Consider the following 12,291-nt stretch of genomic DNA (forward strand, 5'->3'; position numbering starts at 1 on the left):
CCATGTTACCAAAGAAGTAGTAAGAGGAGAAAAACTCACTGAACATTTATTTAGATTGGTGCTTATGCAAGCCTTTTGAATAAACACAAACTTCAGAGCAACTTTTTAGTGGTAAGAAACATTTATTACTAAACAATTACAAATAAATAACATATAAAACAGGTCCAACAGGTCTCTAAGGAGACAAAAGGATGATGCAAAGGTTTACAAAGGTATTTTGGCAGACGTAATCCCAATAAACTAGGGGAAATATTTAAGGCAACACATAGGAGTAACTCACTATTCAAGTAGTAACAGTAGAAAGCAGTAACACCAAGCTCTGGAGATGCATATTAGCATTGTGAGCACACTGTCCTATAAACATTTGTTCACATCACACAAAGAGGGTTTGATATGGGGAGATTGTCTGTTTTTGGTAAACTAGGCACAAACATTTGAGGGGAATAAATAATTCAATTTTCAAATCCACCCTTCAAAGCAGAGAACCATTGGAAAACTGGAAAAGCACTACAAACACAGCTGAGTTAGAACCTGATTAAAAGCCCCTTTTTCATACGAGATATTTTGATGTGTAATGAGTAACTTTAGTCTTGGCTGCATTCCAGTTAGGAGCTTTAGTTCCTGAATCCTGGTGTGGTGTTTGCTTGCTCAGGGCTATTGCATTCTTCTTTTCTACTTATAGCCAATTAGTGATCCTTCCTATTTCTTTGTGTAGCTTCAGAAGCAGTAGCAGGTCAGATCCTCCAGTAATTCACAAAGAAGTCTAAAAACAAACTGTCATTTGTGTACTGCATATACTGAATATATTGTTGCTGCGGGCCCCAGGTCTGAAACTACTGGCTTACAGAAATATCTATCTGTTAATGTTATTCATTACACCTGCAATCTTACTGCTAGGACATTACATAATGTCTGCGGCAAATCATAAGCAGCATCTTTCTGGTCAGCGTTTTTCTGCTTAAGGTTGGGAAGTGTTTTGTTTTTTTGCCAACTCAACACTTGTCCCACTTACATGTGCAGCTTTAGTACACTTATATTGGAGAGAAGAACTGGAAGCAGACCTGATGAAGAGTTTGTGTTACTGACAGAGCAGCTGATGTTTAACCCAAACTGAAGTCAGACTATTTCGTAGTGGAAGGCTGTCAGCACTGTATTATACCCTGGTTTTGAAGTGGATGAAATGTCACATCACAGATAAGAAAAATCAGTAATATATTCCTCAGAAACAGGCATCGCTTTGACACCTCTCAAATTGTTAGATTTACAATATTTATGTGTCGCTAGAGGCCTTAGTAGGAGTCCACACTGGGGCCAATTAAGAGGTGTCACCGGGGTCTGGAGGAGCGAGTGCTCTTGGGGACCCTCTGAGGGTTGGCTCTGAACTGTCCTCGTCTGGTCTCCGGCGGCTGCTCAGCAGAGAGCCCACTACTGTGTCCACTCATCGTCACCACTCCCTTGTGTCTTTCTGCTGCCTTTTTGTGGATCCTGCAGGAAAAAGAGATGCCTCTGCTTGTTAAAAAAAAAGCCTGTAGTGTAAAAAATTCAATTCATTACAAATGTTTAAGCTGAGAAGTGCTACTTCAGCTGGCTGCAACATTACTGGGAACTTTGAAACTTGAGTGATTGCATAAACAAATCCACTAAAGTCTAGATGTTGAATGCCTTCAGTAGGTTGACTTGTTTTAATCAGATGCAGCAACTAATGTTCAGAGTTGCCTGATGCACAAAGGTTCCTTTATCCCGTGTGACCAGGCCCGGACTGGCCATCGGGAGGACCGGGAGGTTTCCCGATGGCCTGGCCTGTTAAGTGGCCTGCTGGCCTGAGGATTGTTTTTTATACGTATGTATTGTGAACGCAACGCTGCGCAAATGTGGGTCTGACTCTGCCTCACAGAGGCTGACTGGCTGTCTACATGATGTGGCCTGCCGACATGGCCACTTTCATACAGACCAGACACTAATGCCCTCGATTGGCCTCTGTGTGTCATTCAAGCTCGGCAGGGTGTGTGTGTATGTGTGGAGCGAGCGAGCGAGCAAGAGAGAAAGCGTGTGCACCGGTTACGTGTATAGTTGTTAGCATCTGGTGCTAGCTAGCTGCGCTAACAGATATAAGGAGCTGTTTCAACAACAAGGTGGGGGGAGAGTACTCTGCTGTCAGACTGAGAGGCTAATAACTACAGATCAGTAGAGGTAAAGCACTCTGAGTGTTCAGATAGTTAACTTAGTTTAAGTTATCTCAGTGGGTCTCAAACGGTTTGGTCACCATTTATGTAAACACATATTTCCATTTAAGGGGGGAGTGATTGGTAAAATATGCATGAATAATACAAAACAAATGTTAACTAGGTGAAAAAAGATAAACTTTTAAAACTTGTTGAGAACTAAAACTAGTCTTTGCTGCTGCCTCAAAGAGGAGCAGAGGGGAGAGGAGGGAGACAGGAGAGGCTGATTCAGGAGCCCGGACACACTCACACATATAAATGAACCAAAAACAAATAAATATAGTTTATATAAGTTTCAATGTTTTTTCATATTGGATATGGTATGTTATTGGTTATGGCCATGTTCTTATGATTTTATGATTATTTAAATGTATACAGTTCTGTTTCATATGGGTGTAGTCTCTTTATTTCCCCCTCAAAGTGCACCAGATTGATGCATTTAAGTCCAACATTTAAAAAAAAAATCTTACCGGGGGAGCATGCCCGATAGGAATTGAGGTCCACCTCCAATTAAATATTATTATGTTCACATGGATAGGTTCCTAAATAGATTTGCAATTTTTTTTAAATAGTGACCCATCTCCATATGTTTATTTTTGGGTAGTAGATTTAGAGGGCTATTACTATGGGCAGCAACGCTGTAAATATTGACAAATAAATCCAGCAAAATGGCACAAAAAACTGGTAGTGGCCTGACAGCGTGTATAACTCCCGGCCTGACTTATTGTCCCAATCCGGCCCTGCGTGTGACTGTATTATAAATAACTGTCTGTACATGTGTCCTTATAAATGTACGCACACACAAACAAATGTGAGATAAACAGAGATCTAAAGAAAACAGAGACTCACATCATTCCTCTCTTCCTCTCCAGTGATTTCTGTGTTGCAATGGAGAGAGAACTCCTTCCTCTGGGATGGCCACTCTAAACACACACACACACGAGCAAAAACACATTACAGATGAGTCTCCACACCACTCAGTAGGAATGTTACAATACTCAAATGTGTGAATAGAAAAGAGTAGATTGAATATTTGAGACTTCTTTGCCTACTTTAATAAATTAGTTCAACAACATAAAAAGCAACACTGTTATTTAGAGATGGGTGATGGGAAAGCGTCATGCAACTAATAGTTTAGATATGACAAGTAAGTAGATGTGCAACTAAAATAAGTATTTTCTTTTACAAATAAAACTAGCTTTGTGCAGTTTTGGAGAAGGGTTATTTAGGGGTCATTGTTTTATTATGAACATACCATTTAATTAGAATAATCCATGATAACAAAAGTGGATCAATCGGTGCATCTCTATTGTTTTTGTCATTATAAGACATTGTGAAATGTGAGACCTGGGTCAGAGCAGCTGCAATTCAATACTGATATTTCTCTGTAGCATTGAAGAGCACCATGATGTTCCTTTTCAGAGAAATATCAAAGAACTCCCTCAGGAGGGAACACAGGGATGTTATCCTCTGCAGACCATTTACATGCACAACAAACCTATAGAAGAAACTACAGGAACGGGAAAACCCAAAAAGCATAATAGTGCCTCTTTAGGTTTTGACGATGACAATCTACTACGCTAGTGTCTTTCTTTGGCATTGTTTTTGATTGCTTCAGCTATCTGTATTGAGAAACCAACACACACACATGTATGTGATTGGTTCAGCTCACACATTGAGAAAGTGTTACCTGCCGCCTGAGCTCCCTCTCTCTGGCCAGCTCTCTGTCCCAGCCAATCAGCTGCATCCTCTCCCCGGCTGACAGGCTGAAGAATATGTCGTGGACCTCATAACGTGCAGCGCGCAGCTGGAAGGGGAAACAATTACAGAGCAGACAGCGGCCTGAATGAATGCGTGTCATCATGGTATCTGTTGCGGTAAACTGCTAATGGGGGGAAGAACAGCTCAGTTGGCAGTGTAGCAGAGAAGAGGAGGAAAGGTTAACAGATGTTTACAACACGTGTGAGCTTTGATACCTGCAGGGTGACTCTCTCCTGCAATAAAACGTCCTGTCTGCTGCTCGGGCTCGGCTGCTGGAGGGCCTGCAGGAACTGGTGTGTGTCCTGGATACACACACACACACACACACACACACACACACACACACACACACACACACACACACACACACACACACACACACACACACACACACACACACACACACACACACACACACACACACACACACACACACACACACACACACAAAATAAGTATTTAGATCAATACCCCACTTCATGTCACAGTTCTATATTCAAATTCTTCCTTAAGTATGAATCAGAAAATATACTTATTCAAATATAACAACATTTACTGAGCAGTAAATGTTCCATGTCAGCGTTTTACTTTTAGATATGATGTTTTTCAACATTACTGCTGCAGTAATGAGTAGATTTCATTTTACAGCTCTACGTTTTTAAGGCTGTGCCAAATTACAACTCCTTTATATAGTGTTGGTTTAATCTACAGTAATGCATCTTATTCTATCATCATCATAGGGTTATTTCTCTGTCCTTCCATAACCATGTATCAATAAAAGGTAAACATTTTGTGATTGTTTCAGAAAAACAGCTGTGATGATGCATTTCCCAGCGAATCTAGGAGGCTTTTTAAATAGTTTATTTAGCTAGGAAAACCTTTCAAAACACATAAGAGCAATACTGTCAGTTTATCACAAACATTCAACATTTGGAAGTGCAAGTACAGCTGTAAGATAAAAGTATGAGTAGAAAGTACAATGTTCACTTCTGAGATATAATGTAGTTGTAGTATAAAAGGGAACTAAACAAGTTTCATTCTATGACACAGACGTGTCTCTGCTCACCCTGACGGTGCGCCCCAGCTGCGCCACCCTCTCCGTCCTCAGCATCCTGCGAGTTAGGAAACCTTTCACAGCGGCTGCCAGCAGGGGGCGGCAGCGCTCCGACAGCAGGCTGCAGCCGGGCTGAGGAAAAGGAGAGAACTGAGTGATGAGGGGGGTGAATAATGAGGACCAGAGGGGGCGAGAGAGGAGAATGCTAATTCCATCAATGACAACCAATTAATTTTCCGCGCAGATTCTCAAGGTCTTTTGCTTGGCATCTGTTTAGCGCATCAGCGTAAGTGGACCCGCAGCTCATGATTGTAATAGGGAATAATAAGCAGGATAATAATGTGCCGATCACTTGTTGATTCTGAAGATGTTTGTTGAACAACTATAGTGAAACTTGAATACACATGAGAGCGGTAACAGATGAGAGGGGATAGTGATAAGGATTAAGACATCCAGGGGGGACTATTTGTTTCCACTGAGCGAGTCGGCTAACTGGTGATGAATACAAAATATTGTGGGTAGAAGGATAAGCGGGAGCAAGCTCTTCGCTTCACTGACAGTCAACAAATGTGGTGGTGTTACCTGAGAGAGGAGAGAAAAGGTTGCCGTGTCCCCGGGACGTGAGCTTGACATGGAGCAAGGGAAGGACACGCTCTGGAGGAGACGGTAGCGCTCTCCCAACGCCTGAGAGACAGACACAGAGACATGAGTGTGTCTGTGTGTCATGAGTGTGTCTGTGTGTCATGAGTATGTGTGTGTGTGCAGACACGCACGCAAGGTTGGGAAATATTGAATTGGAAAGGACAGCAAATGAGGCAGGAGGAAGAAATTAATTGAGGGTGGAGACAAAGAGACAGAAGGGGGGAGATGGGGCACAGAGGCAAGAGGGATGAGATGAGAGAGGGGGCAGGGGAGGGGGAGGAGGAGGAGGAGGAGGGGGATGAAGAGGATGATGAGACAGGAGAGATGGAGGAAATTAATAAAGCCAAAGAACGACGTTGAAGGAGGTTTGAGACAAAACAAAGAGGGTAGCGAGGAAAGTGGGAAAAGAAGAGAAGAGAAGGGGAAGGGACCATTAGTGGAGGCACTCGACGGGACGAGCTGGCACTTACACACAGACGCTCATGAATTAAACAAATGATCCTTTCCCTTTCTGTGTCAATTCCCTCGGTCCCCTCCTCCCTCCCAGTCAAGCCAGCTCGCTCTCTCATCCCATCACAAATGACGGAAGGAAAGAGGGGAAGCAAAAGAATATGTATTTTTTTCATTAAACAGCTTATTTTAATTATATTGTTGTTAAGGAGACATACATTAAACAAGAGACTGTGATTAATAGAGCAAGGACACTGGGCCAAGAACAAATACAGACACAAGCTGAAGAAACAAGAACTGGCAGCCAGAGAACAGCAGGCGTCCTTGAAGTACTTGCATGTGCGCACACACTGGCGACTATGCCAGCTTGCCTCTTAGGGATGTAATGAAACATTTATGGTAGAATCCCTGTGTGTTTTTTTACTGGGGAGAGTCTGAAGGTCTCTTGTAATGAGCAGATGTCTGTAGTCTGCCCACGACCCCACTCTGCTGCACAAGCACCCTCTAACAGGTAGGGCGACCGTGTGTGTGTGTGTGTGTGTGTGTGTGTGTGTGTGCGCGCGCGCGCGCGCGCGCGCGTGTGCGTGCGTGCGTGCGTGCGTGCGTGCGTGCGTGCGTGTGCCCACATGTGCACCGGTGCCAGAGCCTTTCAAAGGGCTGCTTCTAGTTTCCAAGGAACATTTAGGGTCAATGCTATATCACAGCTTAGTGAATTGGTTAGATACTCTCAGAGCCTATTCTCCTTTGATAGGTGACTTTGGGTGGAGTCGGAAACCATTCAAGTGAATTATGGCTGCCTTTACGGGAATTACGTAGCGCTGTATCTGTACAGCAATAGGTGATGCAATGGAGTGCAAGAAGCGGGCCAATGGGATGGAGGAAATATCAATATGACTGTTGGAGTTATAATAAAGGTGTTGTTTTCCCCTGTATGTTCCCTTTGAGGCTCACTAGAGGACACACTTGCAGGACAAGTAGAGAGACATTTTAAAACGAAACAGCTTGAAATGTTCTATATTTGAGAATTTTGTCAATTAATACCATGGGGCTCCCCTTTAGTTTAGGGATTATGATGCCAACGTTTTAATCCCTGAAAACGCAACGTTTTCAATTCAACTTCAGCTGGGGACCTTTGTTGCCTCTCTTTATTTTTAATTTCCTGTCTTCTCTCCCTGCACAGCCTTCACCGCTATAAACTTGGTTATTACATTCCTCTAACGGCTGAGCACCTTACATTTAGAAAACGGAAGCAAATTGTGTTTTTGTTGGGGTACTTTACAATGAATTATGTCGCACATTCATTTATGGACATCACATTGCTCAGCATGTATGAACAGCAGTCCCCTAATTCTATCAATGGTTCATCTCTGACCTGCATCAGTTCTTCCTGCTGTCTGCGGTGCTCCTGCTGCAGCGCTCGGACCTGAGCAGCGTGGGCCTGTCTCAGCTGCTCCTGCTCCGCTTCCTGACCGCCACGGCCTTCGAATGAGCGCACTGCAGCTGGAGGCAGCGCATCTGTCATATGTGGGTCACATAATGTGTAAATAAATGTTGACAAAGCCAAAAGTTGAGTGGCAGGAGTATGCAGGGTTCTGATCTGATTCTATTTATATTCATTAATCTATGTTTTTGTGACATATTTAAAAAAAATTGTTCTATACAAGATGGCTGTATACTTTACCTGAAGAACTTCTACAACAAAGAACACAACAATTTACTCTTTATATAAATGTGGATTAAAACAATATTAACTTAAAAAATTCCATAGCTTGAGCCAAGCATTTGGAAATATTATCGGCAACTATTTTGATAATCGAATAACTTTTCGGTTTTTAGCCTTTGAAATATGAAAATGTTCCGATTTCCTCCATTTAGTGTCATATTTAAAATAATATCTCTGGGTTTTGGAGTGACAAAAAAGCTCCTTGGACATTTACATTTAATAGGCAAAAAAAAAAAAGATGAATTGCTAAATGGCTAAAAAAAGTTGTAGCCTTAATGCTGTTCTTATTATTATTATGTCTCGTTATGGAGTCTTGTAACTTGTATGTTTTATTTTTCCTGTACACCTAAACCCCAACACATGCAATAACAGCCCACCAGTCTCACCTCGGGGACTGCTGATGTTCGGTCTGATCACAGAGCCGGCCCCCCTGCTGGCCTTTGCACTCCTCTCCCTTGTCTCTTCTGTCATTTGCATGAGCAGCCTCCGTTTGACCTTGGATCCTCCGCCCTGACCTTCACCTCCACTCTCTGGGGTCAGACTTTTCTCCTGAAAGAGATGACTTTTGTCGGACCCTGACGATTCGTGGAGCCACAAGTAAGATGGTGCGTCTATGTCATACGACTGGTTGAGAGAGGGTGAGTGGGAATCGTAACCTTCTGCAGTCGCCTCGTTCTTTCTCTCCGCCGGTAGGTTACTGGAATCCGAAAGCACGGAGACGTTACGCGAAGAAATCGTTGCGGACGGAACATTTCTGAAGACGTCGGGGATGCGCATCCGCTGCGTTACAGAGAGGAGGCATTTAGCTGTGGGCTTTCTGCTGCCCCTGTGCTGTCCATGACTGTTTTGAAGTGCTTCTTGACATGTTTCTTTGTCCTGTCTTCTCTCTGTAGCTAAGGTTTTGGATAGCCTGAGTTCGTTAACATTAACAGCTTCTTTTGCCAGAACATCATTAGTGTCACTGATGCATGGCTCAGATCCAGTATCTTCAATCACGTGATTTAAATTGTCTAATGATAGCGGCTGTTCTCCGAGTCTTTGGTCTTGCTCCACCTCTTTGTCATGCTTTATTTTGTTAAAACTGAACTCGTTTCGCGTGTTGCTGTCAGTTAGGCCAGGGCTTTCCAAGTTTTCTGACAGTGTGGATGCCAGATCTGAGATCAGTACTTTCAGACTAGACAGGTCGTACTCTAGCTGATCTATGTGCTGTGAGCTCTTGGCTGAAACGTTTGTGACACCACCTCCATCCGTGATGTTCAAAGTGAATGGAACTAAGGTGGGACTGTTTTTAGCTCCCAGGTCTTGAACCTTGTGGCTTTCATTCAAACCAGAATCGACTAAAACGATCCTCTCTGAGGTGTCCGCCCTATTGAGAGCTTCTTCATCTTGGATAAGGCTTTTGCTTTTAACAGGACTCATAGAGAAATTAGGGGCTGGAATAGTGTTATATTTCCCCAACCCATTATAAAAAGCTTTGGGACAGGTTGTCAAGTAACTGACTTCCTGATTGGGCGAGGTTTCTGTCGACGTGGGCTGTTGCTGGGGGGCGGGACTGATTTGGTTAGGCTCTGCTATGGCATCTTGTGAAATATTCAGCTTGTTGTTTTTTATTTCCGTTTCCTTCGCAACACTTATCATTTCATTAGTATGCCCATCTCCTTTTAAATGTGAGCTCTCCAGATTAAAGCTTGGCTTTTCCTCAAAAAACTCACTCTCAAAGGCTGTATCATTTCCCCAGGATTTCTGTGCTGGCGTGTCCGCAGACGGAATAACAGTGCCTCTCCTCTCCTTCATTTTCTTCCCCTCATCGGTCACAGTCCCCTTATAAGGAAATTCGTCATTCTCCTTATCAGAGAGGCTCTGCTCCTCCGCCCTTGCTTTTGTCTGTTCTTGGGTCCTCTCCTGCATTTTAGTGTTTTTGGCTTGGTTCCTAAGCATTCGCTGGCTCCGCCGGTAGTCCTGAGATTTCTTCAGCAACGCCTGGAGGCTCATGCGATAAGGCTCCTCAGTTGGATTTGCTTTGTCTCCATGGTGTCCTGCTGGTTCGGATTTGATTCCATTGTGCTGAATGTCTAGCTCTGTCGGTGGATTGAGATGAGTGCCTAATATCTGTGATAACTCCAGATTGTTTGAAATGCCACTGTTTTCTGATGAAGAGACTGTGCCCTCAATTCGGTCCAAACTCTGATCATTGTCAAGTTCAATAACTGAAGAAAAGGAAAAGTTATCCCCACTCTCTGTGCTGCCTTGATGACTGCTTTTAGATGTCCCATCTTGTAAATGGTCACATATGATTGAATCCTCCTGGAACGAGGTGCAACTCATGTCTTTCATTAATGTAAAAGGACTACAAATAGCTGATTCTAGTCCACTCCTCTCTAATTCCTCTCCATCAATGGGAGGGTGGCTGATAATATCTGGCATCTTGGTGATTGTGTTTGAGGTTTTTTGGAGGAAAAGGCCACCCATGTTATTACGATAAGCTCCCTCGGATGAACCAAAGCTCTCTCTCTCGTCATCAATCCTTTCAGAGACATTGGAGCTGTTCTCAAGATTCTCAAAGGTCACGTAACCGGACGACGCTGACTGTTGGCCTGGCTGTGAAACCTGTTGGCTGTTGTGTTGTTTAATAAGGCATTCTTTCTGGTAACTTTCCTGAGTTGTCACATCAGAGGCAAAATAGGCACTATATGTAGTTGATGTCAATTGAGGAAAATAAACACTATCCTTGTCTTTCTCTCCAGACAGCAGTGAGGGTGAAAGGCTTTCCTTTGTTCCTATGAATAAATTACTCTGCAACCCCGATCCAACGGTGGCGTTGCCGGAATTTGAAGAGTTTTGTTTTATCTCCGACTCTTGAAGCAACTCCTGCAGTGTTGGTGTTTTCCTCAGCTGCAAACCATGGAAAGGAAAGTATGTTTAGACAAAACACAAATATAGGAAGTTTGCGGATGAGGATAGCTGAAAAGTAAGGACTTATATTACCTGAACACTGTGGAGGATAGTTTGCACGTAGGCCATTCTTAAATCATCTTTCATCTTCCTGTGGACAGTAGCTTTCTGCGCTGCATCTCTGTGTCGCTGCATTTCCTCTCTCTGCCCCCCTGAGAGCTGTTATCATCAGAAAGCAGACATGAGGCGTCATGCATGTGAAACAACACCTCATACAACTTGTTTGGTCTATAAAACAATAACAATGGAAACTGTCCTTCACAAATTCCCAGTGCTTTGTATGAGGTGACAACTGAACATAGCTTTTTTGTCCAATCAATATTTGAAAACCCAGATAAAGGTATACCAACTTAACAATTATATAGAACATGGCAAAGCAGCAAACCTGACATCTGACAAGCTGGAACAACGTGCCCGATTTTCAGTAAATAGTAAAGGATATTGAATTACACCATTGTTCCTTAAAATCAGTGAGTTAGTAACAAGAAATATAAGGTATGCTACATACAGTCACACAGTCTTCAACCGTGTTTTAGTGCGTCTGTGCCATGTTAGCTGAGATTATAACCCCGAATCATGTGGATTTTAGCAGAAATAAAGCTAAACTCGTACCAGGGGAGGAAGGATGGGTCGTCCATAGAAGCGGATGAGAGAGGAGGCAGGTGGAGGTTTGTTGTCTCCCTCCTCACTCTTCCTCAGATGGGAGGAACAATGCTGAACAAACTGGTCGTAGTCCTCCATCAAATTGCATCAGTAAACGGTAGGTAGAAACAGTTAACTTACGCTAATACATTAATACTTTATAGTAGCTGCTGAGCTGTAACCCTAGCTAGCTAGCTTGCTGGCTAACGAGTTAGCTGCTGTTTGGTTAGCGTGCAATACCAAAATGCCGGTAGAGTAGTATTTCAGTAATATCTATTATACATAGAGTGAAGAGAAGCTACAGGAGAAAAGCAGCTCTACAGTGTTACATTTGACAAAAGAAAAAGAAAATAAAGTCAAAGGAGCTACCAAACACAAACTCTCCATCAGGATGGATGTGTGTTTACATTTTTACCCGCCTCTCCTCGCGCAGCAACAAACTGACAGTTGCAAACCGCTGCGGTGCCATGGAAACCCGGAGTGGATTCACAGTGTGGAAAGGGAGGGATACAGCACATTAATCAACGAATAAAGCAATTTACAACACAACACACAACTTTAATCAACAAAGACTCCAATTATATTAACGAAACAAATGAAATACTCGATGTCAACAATACTGAAGCTCAGTTTGTATTGATAAAGCCACATCGCTCCGTGTTTTCACAGGATCCGGACCTGTTGGAGAAGAAGGGGCAGACATAACTCGGTACCGCCACCTACAGACACAAAGATGTGGCTAGCACTGAGATATAAAATATACAACACCAAATCATTTGTAGTTAAGTTGTGGAGCTGTAGTCTATTGCCACCCCAACAATAGGATTGAAAAATTACAAAGCAGA

At 43.1% G+C, this 12,291-nt stretch overlaps 1 protein-coding gene across 1 annotated transcript; it reads right to left on the reverse strand.

The window, feature by feature from the left end:
* Positions 1 to 99: 99 nt before the first annotated feature.
* cp110 (centriolar coiled-coil protein 110) lies at positions 100 to 11,959 on the reverse strand. The gene is made up of 10 exons (XM_079670831.1): positions 11,417 to 11,959; positions 10,838 to 10,963; positions 8,239 to 10,744; positions 7,502 to 7,644; positions 5,620 to 5,721; positions 5,050 to 5,169; positions 4,199 to 4,285; positions 3,913 to 4,029; positions 3,072 to 3,145; positions 100 to 1,485 (listed from the first exon to the last, which is right to left on the reverse strand). Exons 1-10 carry the CDS (start codon positions 11,543 to 11,545, stop codon positions 1,326 to 1,328), a joined length of 3,564 nt encoding a protein of 1,187 aa, XP_079526957.1. The 5' UTR covers positions 11,546 to 11,959; the 3' UTR covers positions 100 to 1,325.
* Positions 11,960 to 12,291: the final 332 nt, after the last annotated feature.

Source organism: Notothenia rossii (genome assembly GCF_949606895.1).
Source record: "Notothenia rossii genome assembly, chromosome: 1".
NCBI lineage: Eukaryota > Metazoa > Chordata > Actinopteri > Perciformes > Nototheniidae > Notothenia > Notothenia rossii.